The sequence below is a fragment of the Symphalangus syndactylus genome, chromosome 10, assembly GCF_028878055.3.
Source record: "Symphalangus syndactylus isolate Jambi chromosome 10, NHGRI_mSymSyn1-v2.1_pri, whole genome shotgun sequence".
NCBI classification, from domain to species: domain Eukaryota; kingdom Metazoa; phylum Chordata; class Mammalia; order Primates; family Hylobatidae; genus Symphalangus; species Symphalangus syndactylus.
Window position 1 is genome coordinate 89,738,726 of NC_072432.2, and position 16,479 is coordinate 89,755,204.

The window sequence follows — 16,479 nt, forward strand, 5'->3', positions numbered from 1 at the left end:
TAGCCGGGCATGGTGGTGCATGCCTGTAATCCCAGATACTCGGGAGGCTGAGACAGTTGAATCGCTTGAACCCAGGAGGCGGAGGTTGCAGTGGGCAGAGGTCACACCACTGCACTCCAGCCTAAGCAACAAGAGTGAAACTCCATCTCAAAGAAAAAAAAAAAAAATCTATTTGGGAGAGCATAGATTCAGGGCAACTTGATTCCATGCTGCTGGGAAGAATAATTTACAAAAATAAAATAAAAATATATTTGATTAGAGATTATCTTCAGATACTCATATATTCTTAATTTAAGTATACATTTAACACATTTTTGTGCAAGAAAATCTTACTCTTTCACTCATATTATTTTGAAAGGCAGTCACTATACTAAGTAAGCATAGGAAATAAAAAGCTTAAAAACTTATTGACAAACCATTCCATGTCGTCTTTATGTGCAAGGAAACGGAGTAGAAGAGAGATTAATAAGAGGTCAGCTATCATAAAAATGTATGATAGGTGCTGTGAGGCTGTGAGAGGGGTATACAGGACCACAGAAGCTCAGAGTAAAGACATTAACCTGACTTCCTCAAGAAGGTGATGTCTGAACTGAGTCTTGAAGAATGTGTGGAAGTAGGCCAAGTGAATGAGGGGAAGGTTGAGTTAGAAATAGAAGGGTATTCCAGGCAGATACAACAGAGATTTGGAAACCAGAGATGATGGCTTACTGAAGAATTACAGGGATTGTTTGTTTGTTTGGAGATGGAGTCTCGCTCTGTCACCCAGGCTGGAGTGCAGTGGCGTGATCTCGGCTCACTACAACCTCCATCTCCCAGGTTCAAGCAATTCTCTTGCCTCAGCCTCCCGAGTAACTGGGATTCCGGGTACGTGCCACCATACCTGGCTAAGTTTTTGTATTTTTAGTAGAGATGGGGTTTCGCCATGTTGGCCAGGCTGGTCTTGAACTCCTGACCTCATGTGATCCACCTGCCTTGGCCTCCCAAGTGAGGGATTACAGCTGTGAGCCACCATGCTTGGCCAGAATTACAGGTTTGCTGACTTGGCTGGAGCATGAGGTACACATAGGCAGCAGTGAGAGACAGGTGGAAGGAGAGGGCTAGGGTAAGGCCTGGAAAATCTTTATGTCACCCTTAAGGGTTTGGATGTAGTGGTGCAGCAGGGGAAAGCCACTGAAAGATTTTAAGCAAATCATATTTGTGTGTTATGTATTAATCATTAGATGAATGGCTTAATTGAAATAAGTAACAATATTTATGTCAGGGGAATTATTATGTTCTCTACCATTGCCCATTGCCCAATTCTTTTAGTCTTTCAGTCAATATGATAATTGAATGTTAAATGAGATGAGGAGAAAGGGTTTTCAAATCTATTACAGTGATTTAATCTTAGGAGAAAAGCCATTGCTTCTGTTACACGTATTGACACCCTTCACGCCATTCTTCCAAAAGACATGGAGATCATTAAATGGATTAAGAGCAACAGTTCTCAAGCTTAGTTGGAATTTGTGTTTTTTTAATTTTTTTAGAGACGAGGTCTTGCTCTGTTACCCAGGCTAGAGTGCAGTAGTGTGATCATAGCTCACTGTAGCCTCCAACTCTTGGGCTCAAGTGATCTTCCTGCCTCAGCCTCCCAAGTGGCTGGGACTACAGGTGTGTGCCACCACATCTGGATAATTTATTTTTATCTTTATTTTTTATAGAGGTAGGGTCTCGCTGTAATTCTCAGAATGGTCTCAAACTTCTGGCTTCAAGTGATCCCCTCAGCCTCAGCCTCCCAAAGTGCTGGAAGTACAGGTGTGAACCACTGCACCCTGTCTCAAACTTATTTGACTACAACAGACTTTACAAAGTAGGATGGTATATTGTCAGAATACTAACAGGAACTCATGAGATACACTACACTCCTGGATCAAAGCAGACCCACAGAAAAATGGTCTCAGACTGATGGCTACAAAATTTGATTCAAAGACCAGAACAGAAAAAAATATTAGAATAGTTTATTTTGTGAAAACATCACAAATGTATGTTGGAATAACAAGACAAAATTCTTGGCAGTCATGTGTTGCATGGTCATATAATCCCCCATAAATTGCAAACATCCTTGCAACAGTGGACTGAGGCATTAGCCCATGAGGCACATGCCATGTATTAAGTGAGTTATCTTGTTAAACTGTCTTGTTTTCTCATCTTTTAAATGGGAGATTATTTCTTAAGAATAACTGACTAAATATTTTTGAAGTTTTTCTTATATACTGTAAAAAAAAAATTTTTTTTAAGAGAAAAATATTCCCAGCATTGAAATATCCCCATCTTTATCCCAGGAGCATAGTTTGGGAAACAGTCATTTGGGAAATAATGCTTGAATCATCCCTGTATCTAAATTCATGTTTCCTTCTTCATTGTCTTCATGTTGATTTGAAGCTGGACCTCTGAACTGAACTGGAAGATTAGAACATTTTAATTATAGCCTAAAAGGACATTAGTGCGACTGTGAATCATGAAGTGGGTGGGGAAGAAAGGAGATAAAGACAATACATATTCTTCAAGCACATGCTGCAGGTTTACAAACCCTCAGCTGCGTTAAAATTCGCAATATTTTTCAGACCCTTCGCTATCCTTTTGGCTGTTTGCCTAGCTTTTGGTAACCAATACCTAAGTGTTATTTGAACTTCAGCTTGTTAAAAAAAAAAAAAGGACATGTGCCTGGCGAGGTGGCTCACGCCTGTAACCCTAGCACTTTGGGAGGCCAAGGTGGGCAGATTACCTGAGGTCAGGAGTCTGAGACCATCTTGGCCAACATGGTGAAACCCTGCTCTACTAAAAATACAAAAATTAGCTGGGTGTGGTGATGCGCACCTGTAATCCCAGCTACTCGGGAGGCTGAGGCAGGAGAATCACTTGAACCCAGGAGGCAGAGGTTGCAGTGAGCTGAGATCGCACCATTGGATTCCAGCCTTGCAACAGAGCAAGACTCAATTAAAAAAAAAAAAAAACAAAGATTACCTCACAGGTTCAAGGTGCCCAAATTAAAGGTGAGAAAGAACATCCTGGGATGGAGGTACCTACTAATTCTCAAGAACTGAAGAGCTTCTTGTAGGCATGCACAACTTTCAGAAAATTTATTTCATATCATTATACAAAATAGTGCATTTGTAAGGCGATTAGTTGAATACCTGGCACATAGTAAACACCCAGTAAATGCTGGCTGTAATTATACCGGTTTATTTTATGCCATGTCAGAATTCCTGTAATGAGAGTAGTGGAAAAAATAACCATGCTGAAATTCAGGTGCAGTCAGCCAGCAACTTAATCTTCATTGTAAATCTATTCAGTTTGTCAGACATCCTGATATAAACACTCAGCATTGCCCATAAAATCCATGGCATCTGAATAAAAGGAAATTATGTGAAGAGTGCACATTGGGTCACCTGTTGACTTCTTCATGATTTTGGATGTGGAGTAAGATACCAGGAAGGCATGGGGGCCAGTAGAAAGGAGGGAGAGCTCTAATAGAGAGTTCTTTTATTTAAATTTGATGGCTTTTGAGAAAATGATATATACACCTATACGTAAGATCTGCCATCTTTTTAAACATTGCCATTTTGAGACTGGGATTAAAAGGGAAACTGTCCTCGAAGATAATACTGAGGTTAGTTTTAGGTAAATTTGTTTTATAGCTATCAAAAGGTCTTCTATATAGGCAAGCTCGTTTCAGCAGGTTGTAGTTGGTTGGGAAATAAGAATTAGGAAAATTTAAAAATAAGAATAGTTCCTATATTTAAATACTTTATCTTTCCTTGGAGTGGGTTATGGTTATATGGTGAGGAGCTTTGCTCTCCTTGATAGAGGGCTTTGTTTTGCTTTGTGTTTTGAGAGCACAAAAATATGGTTTAGAAGTTGTTTTATAAAGGGAGATGATGCACACTTTTGGCAGTTGAGTGCAGTCTGTTTCTCGGGTTACTCTGTAATTGAGAGGCATGTTAATATCCTCATAAAAGACATTTTGCTGCCTCTTGTTCAAATGCTCAGCTGTTCTGGTGCCCGTTATTTCCCCCAGGCAGCCAGTGACTGACTGGAGTCAGCAGGTTTTTATGGCATTAACAGCAGTTTGCTCTTTTATTTTTAATATGACTCTTAATCCCCCTCAACCTTTTTTTTTGTGTGTGTGTGTGTGTAGATTTCTGCAAATGAGAATAGCCTGGCAGTCCGTTCCACCCCTGCTGAAGATGACTCCCGTAAGCATTCTTTCTTAGATCTGGAGGATGAGGTTCTTGTTTTCTATCTGTATTTGGTTCAGGGGTGTTCCCATTACTGTCAGTGCTGAGAAAATAACATACGAAATCTTCCACTTGCATTTAAGGGCTGATGCTTGAATATCCTTTACACACTTCATGGCTTAAGGAGAAGTTAAATTCAATTAAATATAGTTAACTTGGGACAAACTGAATACTTGTAATGCTTTTCTCATTGAATTTATCCTACTTTTTGCACCAAACCCTTTCAGAGTTAAAGCTATATAAACTAATTTTGAAGTTTCATTTTAACAGAAGTTTGGCCAATACGGATTTTATTCATTTATAATGTTATTCATAAATACCTATTCTTTAGTGAATAAGGATTTGAATAATCTGTTAAAGATACATATTTTTTCCCTGTTTATCTAAATGTATATTATAGTCAGCCTCCTAGCCAGGTTCTAGGGATTTTCCTGCTGACAGTGAATTTTGTCACCTTTCATCTCCTATTTTGGAGTCATTTTGAGCCTCCCTTTTCCCAAAGACAAAAATGTTTTGTTTTTTACCTATGTCCAGTTTTGATTCTGATTTTCAGTGTAACTTTTTATTTTCGTTTTTTAGAGACAGGGTCTTGTTCTGTTGCCCAGGCTGGAGTGCAGTGGTGTGATCATAACTCACTGCAGCCTCAAACTCCTGGGCTCAAGCAGTCCTCCCACCTCAGCCTCCCAAATAGCTAGGACTACAGGCACACACCACCATACCCAGCTAATTTTTTTTGAGGGAGTCTCACTCTGTCACCCAGGTTGGAGTGCAGTGGCGCAATCTCGGCTCACTGTAACCTCCCGCTCCCAGGTTCAAGCGATTCTCCTGTCTCAGCTTCCTGAGTAGCTGGGATTACAGGCGCACACCACCATGCCTGGCTAATTTTTTTGTATTTTAGTAGAGACGGCATTTCACCATGTAGCCCAGGCTGGTCTTGAACTCCTGAGCTCAGGCAATCCACCCGCCTCGGCCTCACAAAGTGCTAGGATTACAGGCGTGAGCCACCGTGCCTGGCTGTACCCAGCTAATTTTTTAATATTTTTGTAGAGAAAAGGTCTCACTTTGTTGCCCAGGTTGGTCTCCAACTCCTGGTCTCAAGCAATCTTCCCACCGCAGCCTCTCAAAGTGTTGAGATTATGGGCGTGAGCCACTGTGCCCAGCCCATTTATAAATATATGTTGCTGGGCCAGGCGCAGTGGCTCACACCTGTAATCCCAGCACTTTGGGAGGCCTAGGTGGGTGGATCACTTGAGGTCAGGAATTCAAGACCAGCCTGGCCAATATGGTGAAACCCCAGCTCTACTAAAAATACAAAAATTAGCCAGGCGTGGTGGTGGGCGCCTGTAATCCCAGCTACTCAGGAGACTGAGGCAGGAGAATTGCTTGAACCCAGGAGGTGGAGGTTGCAGTGAGCTGAGATTGCACTATTGCACTCCAGCCTGGGCTACAGAGCGAGACTCCGACTCAAAACAAAGTATATATATATATGTTGCTGGCCAGGCGCGGTGGCTCACGCCTGTAATCCCAGCACTTTGGGAGGCCAAGGCGGGTGGATCACCTGAGGTCAGGAGTTCAAGACCAGCCTGGTCAACATGGTGAAACTCCATCTCTACTAAAAATACAAAAAGTTAGCCAGGTGTGGTGGTGGTGCCTGTAGTCCCAGCTACTCAGGAGGCTGAGACAGAAGAATTGCTTGAACCCAGGAGGCAGAGGCTGCAGTGAGCCGAGATCATGCCACTGCACTCCAGCCTGGGCAGCAGAGTGAAAATCCATCTTAAAAAAAAAAAAAAAATATATATATATATATATATATATATATATATATATGTTTGCTGGGCGCTATGGCTCATGCCTGTAATCCCAGCACTTTGGGAGGCTGAGGTAGGTGGTTCGCTTGAGCTCAGGAGTTAGAGACCAGCCTGGGCAACATGGTGAAACCCTGTCTCTACCAAAAGTACCAAAAGTACCAAAACTTAGCTGGGCATGATGGCGTGCACCTGTGGTCCCAGCTACTTGGAAGGCTGAGGCAGGAGGATCACTTGAGCCCAGGAGGCAGAGGTTGCAGTGAGCCGAGATCATGCCACTGCACTCCAGCCTGGGTGACAGAGTGAGACTCTGAAAAAAAAAAAAAAAAATATATATATGATATATATATATATATATCATATATACATGAATTTCTTGTAGGTCACAAGACAAAAAAGAAAAACATATATGTGGATTTCTAGCATCTCCCCAGGCTAGTTTACCGGACACTGAAAACCCTACAACCGAAATAGAATGATGAATTAAACAGATCTCTAGTAAATCCTACCTTAAAATTTCGGAGAAAAACTCCTTCTGCTTGAATCCAGAAACATTCTTTTTTTGCAATCATTTTTCTTGGACTAGAAATGTTTCTGAGTTTTGACTAGGTTTATGAAATATTTTTTTGAAAAATAAGCCTTAATATTTTAGTGCTTTGTTGACTCATCTCTTCATTTTGGCAGGAAAGTAACTCATGTCGTTGGAATTTCAATGATTGCGAAAAAAACTTCATGGAGCCCTTTTCCATAATCTTCATCCATGGGTATCTGCTATAGAACTGACCAAAAACACAGTATCAGGTTACACGTATACACAAATGTGCACACACACACACATACATGGCACAAAATTTCTGCCCTCACATTTCCCCCTTTTTCCAACTTCAGTTGAAACACTTCAGAAGAAGTTATTAGGAATGTTAATGACCAAAAAGACATCTAAGTCTATGAACGGCCTTTAAAAATGACAAATGGTACAAGGAAGAAAGTTCTTTATACAGAGCAGTTTGGATTTCCGCTGTATGCGGCAGAGGGTAAGAAAGCCTCCTCACGGAGAACCTGATTTCTGACAGGACCAGAGAATACCTGAGCCATAGCTGTTAGTGTTCAAATATTCTTCAACAGAAAAGCAGTGTTTTTCCTGGTGTTGGAAGGATTCGGAAGAACACTTCCCCAGACATTCCATGAGATACTGTAAAATGTCTTCCTTTTGTAACTCAAGCAGGTGACTCCCAGGTTAAGAGTGAAGTTCAACAGCCTGTCCATCCCAAGCCACTAAGTCCAGATTCCAGAGCCTCCAGTCTTTCTGAAAGTTCTCCTCCCAAAGCAATAAAGGTATGATGGCAATTTCTCTCTGAGCCTTTGGACATTGGTCTACTGGTAGAGCTAATTGTACCTTTTATGATGATGATGTTGATTATAACCTGGTTTTGCTTTCCTGGGGATGATAATGCCACAGAAGAGCACACTGAAGCCAGTCGCTTTCCCTGGAAATCTTGCTGCCTCTGCTTAGGTCTTTGGCCCAGGAGCGAGAAGCCTCACTAATGACTCTCAGTTTGAACTCTGGAAAACTCATGAAGGTTTTAAAATAATGTGGGTTTTTTTATTTTTGTTTTTGTTTATTTATTATTATTACCTTTTTTTTTTTTTGAGACAGAGTCTCGCTCTGTCACCCAGGCTGGAGTGCAGTGGCACGATCCCGGCTCACTGTAACCTCCGCCCCCCAGGTTCAAGCAATTCTCCTGTCTCAGCCTCCAGAGTGGCTGGGATTACAGGCATGCGCCACCATGCCTGGCTAATTTTTTTGTATTTTTTGGTAGAGACAGAGTTTCACCATGTTGGCCAGGCTGGTCTCAAACTCCTGACCTTGTGATCTGCCTGCCTTGGCCTCCCAAAGTGCTGGGATTACAGGTGTGAGCCACCGCGCCTGGCCTGTTTTGTTTTTTTGAGACAGGGTCTTGCTCTGTTGCTCAGGCTGGAGTATGGTGGTGTGATCACGGCTCACTGCAGCCTTGACCTCCCAGGCTCATGCAATCCTCCTGTCTCAGCCTCGTGAGTAGCTAGAACTATAGACACATGCCACCATGCCTGGCTTTTTTTTTTTTTTTTTTTTTTTTTTTTTAAGTGATGTGATTTTGCCATGTTTCCCAGGCTGGCCTCAATCTCTCAGGCCTTGGGTGATCTGCCTGCCTCGGCCTCCCAAAGTGCTGGGATGGGATTATAGGCATGAGCCACTCTGCCCAGCCAGGAAAAATCTGTTCAACTAAAATCAGCACATTGGACGAGATGTGCAATTTCACCTTAAAGATAATAGCTTCCTAATCTGCAGAGCTTGATCTTAACCTGTGGTTAGCTGTTTTTTTTTTTTTTTTTTTTTGAGACAGGGTCTCATTTTGTCACTCACGCTGCAGTGATCACAGCTCACTCTATCTCCTGAGCTCAAACCATCCTCCTGAGTAGCTGGGACTATAAGCACATGCCACCACACCCAGTTAATATATTTTTTACATTTTTATAGGGATGAGGTCTCACTATGTTGCCCAAGCTGGTTTTGAACTTTTGGCCTCAAGTAATCCCCCCCACCTTGGCCTCCCAAAATGCTGGGATTACAGGTATGAGCCACCAAACACACCTGGCCCTGTTGTTCCCACTTTTTTTTTTTTTTTTTTAGGACCTTGTGTTTACAACAATGTCATTAACATTTTTAACAAAAGAATGTGTCCACTGGAATGGGGGCTGGCCAGCCCATTTTCTGGAAAAAGAAAAAAAATGAGGCCGGGTATGGTGGCTCACGCCTGTAATCCCAGCACTTTGGGAGGCCGAGGCGGGCGGATCACCTGAGGTCGGGAGTTCAAGACCAGCCTGAACAATAAGGAGAAACCCCATCTCTACTACAAGTACAAAATAAATAAATAAATAAATAAAAATTAGCCAGGCATGGTGGCGCATGCCTGTAATCCCAGCTACTTGGGAGGCCAAGGCAGGAGGATTGCTTGAACCCAGGAGGCGGAGGTTGTGGTGAACCGAGATTGTGCCATTGCACTCCAGCCTGGGCAACAAGAGTGAAACTCTTGTCTCAAAAAAAAAAAAAAAATGACATTCAAGCAACACTTATACTAAGGGTATAACATTAGATACTAAGAATTGAGGCCAGTCACAGTGACTCACAGCTATAATCCCAGCACTTTGGGAGGCCGAGGCAGGCGGATCACAAGGTCAGGAGTTCGAGACCAGCCTGGCCAACATGGTGAAAGCCTGTCTCTATCAAGAATACAAAAATTAGCTGAGCATGATGGCAGGCACCTGTAATCCCAGCTACTTAGGAGGCTGAGGCAGGAGAATCGCTTAAACCGGGGAGATGGAGGTTGCAGAAAGCCGAGATCGCGCCACTGTACTCCAGCCTGGGCGACAGAGCTAGGCTTCTCAATCTATAATCTGCTTTTATTACCCAAGTTTTAAAAGTCGTCTTTTCCTCTTCTGTGGGCAAACATATATGCCCATAAAAATAAGCCAAAAAATGTTTATTAAAAATGCAAAACTTAGTTTAGGTTTGTTAGCTGACTTGTTTTAATTGACTAGCTTGCTAATGAGGGGCTACTTCACTCGTTTGGATTACTCACACTTCTTTAGTGTCTTTCTCCTCTAGTGCTCTCTTAAGTAGCAGGGTTGTGTTTCAAAAGTTTTAGCATTTGAGAGAAACTCAATAAATAGAATGAGTTTTAAGGTGGTTTGTGCTGCTCCCAACTCATGCTCATATCTGCCGTGCTTATACCTCTGACTGTGAGCATGATTGGTCCACAGATGAAAGTTTTACTGCACACAAAGCATGAAGAGGAGGGGACATCAGGGAGGGTTTGGAACAAATGGAGGAAAGGGGGGAATCCAGGATTTAAAGAGTGGATTTAAAAGGTGAGCAAGGTGAAAAAGATAAAACATGAAAATTTTAAAGGAGGCAGAGATTTATGAGAAGAGTAAGGTTTATTGAAAAGGAACAAAAGGTAAAGAAAGCAGAAAGAGAAAGCAAGTCCAGGAAGAACGGGCGGGATCATGGTGATTGAATCTGCACATGTGCTCCGCATGGCTGTGTTCTGGCCTTGAAGGTTGGCTGATGCTGCCATCAGCACTTTCTTTGTCAGTATCTGGAGTCTCACAAAGTAGCAAACCCCACAGGGTTACTTTCCTCTCTGACAGCAATGCTGCCTAGATGTGAGTGCTCAGGTTGTGGTTGGGGATCAAGAACGGCTAGCAAATCTAACTTGGTGATGGATTCTGTGTAACCCAGGACCTGGGGAAATACAAGAACTAAAATCTGTTCTTGTGACTGTTTGAATTCTCAATGCAGTCTTGCATCCCTCATTCAACTGCTTGGCCAGACTTCCTTGTACTGGGTGGGGATCCCTCCCCACTCAAGTTCCATGGTGTGAGCGGATGAGTGGTATGTGAAGGGGCACACCTCACTTAGGTCTCCTTTGGCACCAGGGAGAGGAAACAGAGGTAAAGCTGTCTCTGTGTCTGCCTCAAACCCATGCCTACTCCTTTGGCACTGGTCACTCAGCAGTAGAATGCAGATGGCCCTGTCTGCATAGTCACACACCTCGGGTTTTGAACATTGTGTAACGACCAGAGTAAACTGGCCTGGCTGTTTGCCTCTGGTCCGGAGCTTAGATGATCGTGGTGTACAGAGCCTGGTGAAACCCAGTTACATCTCCACTGTTATTTAAGGGCAATTTATTTGCTCTTCCTCAGAGTTCCCCTTTACAGTCTGCAGGCAAATATACAGATACTTGAGTAAATGTTTATAGGAAGACCTGCTGGCAGAACTGGTCTCATGGCTGCAGACTATGAACAGAAGTTGTTTCTCCACTTTGGGAAATTACATACAGCTAAGAATAAACTTGTTCACTCAGAATAGATTTTTGGATCCCACACATCCTGGAAAAAACTGTTTCTTAGTGCCTGTCTGTTATTGAAAAGAGGACATCTAAGGTAGAGACTCAATTCATTTCAAATTTTAGCTTAATAAAGTAAAAAGAAATGATGGAGGTCTTTAAGGGTTCTGTACACTTTGAACACTGGCCACAGAGCTTACTTGGTAAGACTTGGTACCGATGAAGTTACAGGTTCATTCTCAAAAAGGGTGTTGTTCTGAGAGAGGAGCTTAGTGGACCCTGTGAGAAGTATCAGGCCTTTCTACTTCAAGAAACTCAGAGATCTCTTAGGCATTATGACCTCCCATTTGAAAGAAATCACCCCCTAACTGTTCCCAGAGGAGAGGGTAGGGGAGGAAGAGGCAAGGAGATGTGACTGGCCCTAGGGAACAACTGTCTGCCCTCACTGTGTCCGGGACAACCAAGTCCTAGGCCTCCTCACAGCGTTTTGCTGATGAGTGTTGAGAGGGAACATGGCAGTGTACATGAGAGGGCGGCACACGCTGCACTGCCCCTCTCGGTGCCCTGCCAGCCATTCCTCCTGCTGAAGACACAGTGGGAGGTTTTATGCTGGCTCGCAAAGCTGCCAAAATTATGCTAGAAGAGCACCTAGAATCTCTTCTCGCTCACTCACTATTACTGCTTTTTCAGAGAAATGTCGTTTCTTCTCTGTGTAGAGCACTCTATTTAAGATACGAATATTCCCCAAAATGCTTTCACAGAGTTTCACAGAAAACCAGGGGAAGGGTTAAGGCTGCACAGGGCTGGCCCAGCCATTTGCTGTGTGGTGAAGAATTTCAGTTTCATTACCTAGATATTTTACACAAATTGGAAGGAATGAAAGGCATTTTGTGGTATTCTGAGGAATAGAGGTTTGATATCAATACAGAATTTTCATCTTCTTTCACTATGTCTAAAGGCTAGTTAACATCAGTGTCTGTTGTCAGCTGCTCCCCCCTCCCTCCCACACACACCACAACTGGGGCCTTTATTAGACTAAAAAATATATGAGACAAGAAGGTAAAAGAATGTAAATGAAGCCATGCAAATTTGTTAGAAAAACAGCTTTAAGTAGATGGTAATCAACAGAGGGTCTGTAATATCCCTCAAACGGGAAAGACAGTATTTATGAACATCAATTATTTATAGATTACCTCATTCATTCTAGAAGATCCTGAAGATATTATCTACACATTTTTATTTGAAACAAAAGGAAGACCATAGTTTGTTCAAATTGCTGTCGCAGGATTAATTTCATTTGGGTTAGCATCTGCTCTCCTCCCCAAACAGTTTCCCTTGGTTGTGGAAATTTAACATTCCTGGACAATTTAGAAAATGCTCTCTTGGTTTGTGAGTCAGGAGTTCTGAGTTTGTGCAGTGAGCAGTTCTATGTAGACCTACCCACAAAGGCTGAGGGAGCTGAGAAGCCAAAGAAAGAGGCTGACAAGTCCAGTTTCTCAGAAAGAAACATTTAATAAGAGCTTATGAACAGAAGTGATGTCTAGGAGGCCATGAGACAGTGGATCCCTGCACCAGCCCTCCAGAAAATATCCTTTATGTAGCAAGGTTTTAGGATAAAACATGTGCAGCTGGTCACACTTGACTTTCTTGCAAAACTTACCACTGGAGCGATTGGATAAGCATCTTTATGAGGGGTTATCTATGCTCTGGGCACTACTTCCTTTATGAGGGATAATCTATGCTGCAGGCATTGTTTAAAGACTTTGCTGCAGAACACCTTGGTATGCAGGAGTCAAACCACCAGTTAGCATGGTGGTTTCACTCCAATATGGCATCACTCCTGCCATGCAACAGGCTGTTTTCCTACAGTTTTAATTCTAATTCTGTTACTACGTGAACTTTGATAAGACACCTGGTGTTTAACTTTCTACTTGGTAGGGGCAAAATGGTGGGAGAAGGGGAATGAAAAAAATATCTTACTAACTGAAAAAATATACTGTGAAGATAAAAAATGTCTAACATTGTCATGTTGGCAGTGTTTTAAACATGGCTGTGCCAAGTCTGAGCATGCCATGAAGGCATGGGCAGGATGTATGCCAGGCCTGTGATAATGGTAGAGATTTTTGGGCACTGACTATGCTTCCTGTTGTCTGAATAGACATGGGGGCAATTACAGGAAAGTGGCTGAGAGCCCAGGACAGAGAAAATAAAGGGGAGGCACAGCCGCAGCCGCTGTGAGTTGGCATTTTACCACGTCGGGACCCTCTTGTCTTTATGAAACTAGAAGGGGCCCTTAGGCAGCTGCTGCTGTGTAAACCTTAAATAATATTGAAAAGGGTTGATGTGAGAAATGAATAGGAATAATGGGACTCTGATAGGTCTGGCTAGTTAGAAGCTCGAGGTTAGTCAATTATGTGAACTAGCAATCTATTAACTTGATGTTAAGGAGGAAGACAGACTTTTCGCTCCATGTGGGTGAAGGCTCTATTAAAGAGAGAGCCGATGTGGGTCAGGTGTGGGAGGTAGTAAGACACTAAAGAATTGTTAATGAGACACTCCTTGTGTGGGAGAAGGCTCATAAAAGCTCGCTCACCTGAGCTGGGATATGTTCCAGCCTCAGGTAGATACGAGTGAGGCTGATTTTGCCATGATTAGCAGAGTTACTTAAAAAGGAAAAAAAGAAAAATGTGGTCTTATTCGTGGATCTGAGTCTCTGAGTTTCAGCTCAGCTGCAGTAAAGCTCTCCAGGGCATGCCAAATGCTGTGTATTCATTGAAGGTTCCTGTTTGTCTCTTCCAGCTTCTGCCTCCTGCTCCTGGTACCTAATTTCTGCTCCTGCCTTCCACTTTCCTCCTAATGTGAGCTCAACTTTCAGCTTTCTCACAGGTTCTCCTTTCCTTCTATTCCCTGGGCTGCTTGCCCCTCCCACAGTGTGTGCCTCCCCTCCCTGTGTTTGTGATGGAGGCGTGCTCTGTGTCCTTCCATTCCCCTTTAGCAGAACAGTATCCATCTCCTCTTATCCCATGTGAAGTTTCTGTCTCCTGCTGTGTCTTTATTGACCAGAATGAACACTTACTCTCTTACATCTATTTCAAGTGTTAAAAATACAGAATTCCAGGCCAGGCGCAGTGGCTCACGCCTGTAATCCCAGCACTTTGGGAGGCCGAGGCGGGCAGATCACAAGGTTAGGAGTTAGAAACCAGCCTGACCAACATGGTGAAACCCCATCTGTACTAAAAATACAGAAATTAGCCAGGTGTGGTGGTGCACGCCTGTAATCCCAGCACTTTGGGAGGACGAGGTGGGCAGATCACAAGGTTAGGAGTTAGAAACCAGCCTGACCAACATGGTGAAACCCCATCTGTACTAAAAATACAAAAATTAGCCGGGTTGGTGGTGCATGCCTGTAATCCCAGCTACTCAGGAGGCTGAGGCAGGAGAATCGCTTGAACCCAGGAGGTGGAGCTTGCAGTGAGCCGAGATCGCGCCACTGCACTCCAGTCTGGGTGACAGAGCGAGACTCCATCTCAAAAAAAATAAAATAAAAAAATAAAAAAAACGCAGAATTCCCTTTCTGCAACTGAAAGTGACTTTTAATCTGATAAATACATTTGTCCTACTTTTACATTATGTGAGTTGTGATTTGTACAGGCGCTCTCCAGTAGCCTGTTATACTGTTACACCAAAAATTTATTCTTCTTTTAAATATCTCTCCTTTTGTTGTTGTTGTTTTTGAGACAGAGTCTTGCCCTGTCTCCAAGACTAGAGGGCAGTGGTGAGATCTCAGCTCACTGCAACCTCTGCTTCCTGGGTTCAAGTGATTCTTGTGCCTCAGCCTCTCAAGTAGCTGTGATTACAGGCGCCCGCCACCATGCCCAGCTAATGTTTGCATTTTCTGTAGAGACAGGGTTTCACCATGTTGGCCAGGCTCGTCTGGAACTTCGACCTCAAGTGATCCACCTGCCTTGGCCTCCCAAAGTGCTGGGATTACAGGCATGGGCCATCGCACCTGCCCAGTGTATCTCCTACCTCGACAAAGACCTAGTCCTTTTAGAGAAAACTTAATTAAAACTCTCCAAAGATATCTCCATTTAGCGGTGTCCTTATAAGAAAAAAAGAATTCTGAGCTCCAAAGACTATAATGTGTTCATTACTTGCAACAACATTCATTACAATAACATGTGGTCATATTTAAATGCCTCCCTTATGCTTGGTAAACTAGGTTGTAACCTGTGGTCGTTTGATTCTTTAGATGTTTCTTTTTAGGACACTGCCCCTAGAATGAAGCAGAGTCCTGGTAACTAGCCATTTCCACTCAGCTTTGTTCCTTCCTTCTTAAATCCCTTGGGCACTACTTGGGAGTTTACCACTAATTTTATTAAACTTCCCTTTATAGATTTCTTTGTTTTCATTTTATGCACATTTTCTGCTCTCATTTCCTGCCCAAATCTACTTGGAAAACCATTTTTATTTTTTGCTTTACCTCCTAGTGAATCATGTGGCAAGTGAACCAACAGTCTGAATTTTTTATGGGCCTATTTTGGGTTTTTTTGTTTTTTTTGTTTTTTTTGTTTTTTTTGAGACCAAGTCTCACTCTGTTGCCCAAGCTGGAGTGCAGTAGCTCAATCTCGGCTCACTGCAACCTCTGCCTCCCAGGTTCAAGCGATTCTCCTGCCTCAGCCTCCTGAGTAGCTGGGACTACAGGCACACGCCACCATGCCCGGCTAATTTTTGTATTTTTAGTAGAGATGGGGTTTCACTATGTTGGCCAGGCTGGTCTTGAACTCCTGACCTCGTGGTCTGCCCACCTCAGCCTCCCAAAGTGTGGGATTATGGGCGTGAGACACTACACCCAGCCTATTTTGGGTTTTTTTTACTCAAAATTCTATCTTGCCCATAACCTGGTTCATTTCAGGCTAAACTATCCACGTCCTGCGCCTTGGGATTAATTTGCATTACTTACCATCATGTGTTTTCTGGTGAGAGCCCAGGCTGACCGTGGCAGCAAAAGCACCTCCTAATTGCCGATGAGAGCTTCCTGGCCACCTAAGCTATCTCCTGCATCTACTGGTTGAGGTGTTTGTGTTGGGCAAGTCAAGGGTTAACTCCCATATACCTAGGGACTTTGCATTCCCACCTCCTCCCCACCCCTTAATAGCCATGTAACTATTTCTTTTCTTTATTTTTTGAGATGGAGTCTCACTCTGTCGCCCAGGCTGGAGTGCAGTGGCGCCATCTCGGCTCACTACAAGCTCTGCCTCCCGGGTTCACGCCATTCTCCTGCCTCAGCCTCCGGAGTAACTGGGATTACACGAGTGTACCATCATGCCTGGCTAATTTTTGTATTTTTACTGGAGACGGGGTTTCACCATGTTGGCCAGGCTGGTCTCGAACTCCTGACTTTGTGATCCGCCTGCCTCGGCCTCCTAAAGTGCTGGGATTACAAGCGTAAGCCACCACACCTGGCCGATGTAACTATTTCTTATCATGTAAAAGCTCATAATATGT

General features: G+C 43.2%; 1 protein-coding gene across 13 annotated transcripts in view; it reads left to right on the forward strand.

Annotated features, from left to right (window-relative positions):
* LIMA1 (LIM domain and actin binding 1) overlaps positions 1-16,479 on the forward strand; it is a 106,464-nt gene that overhangs the window by 83,712 nt on the left and 6,273 nt on the right. For 7 of the 13 annotated variants that reach the window (XM_055294890.2, XM_055294888.2, XM_055294893.2 and 4 more), the window contains 2 exons: positions 4,178-4,235; positions 7,305-7,417. The exons of 1 other annotated variant lie outside the window; for it this stretch is intronic. In XM_055294890.2, the coding sequence (XP_055150865.2) occupies positions 4,178-4,235; positions 7,305-7,417 (171 nt within the window). Of the gene's footprint in view, positions 1-4,177; positions 4,236-7,304; positions 7,418-13,770; positions 13,830-16,479 lie in introns of all 13 variants that reach the window. 5 more of the 13 variants (XM_055294889.2, XM_055294891.2, XM_063610508.1 and 2 more) reach the window with 2 other exon arrangements.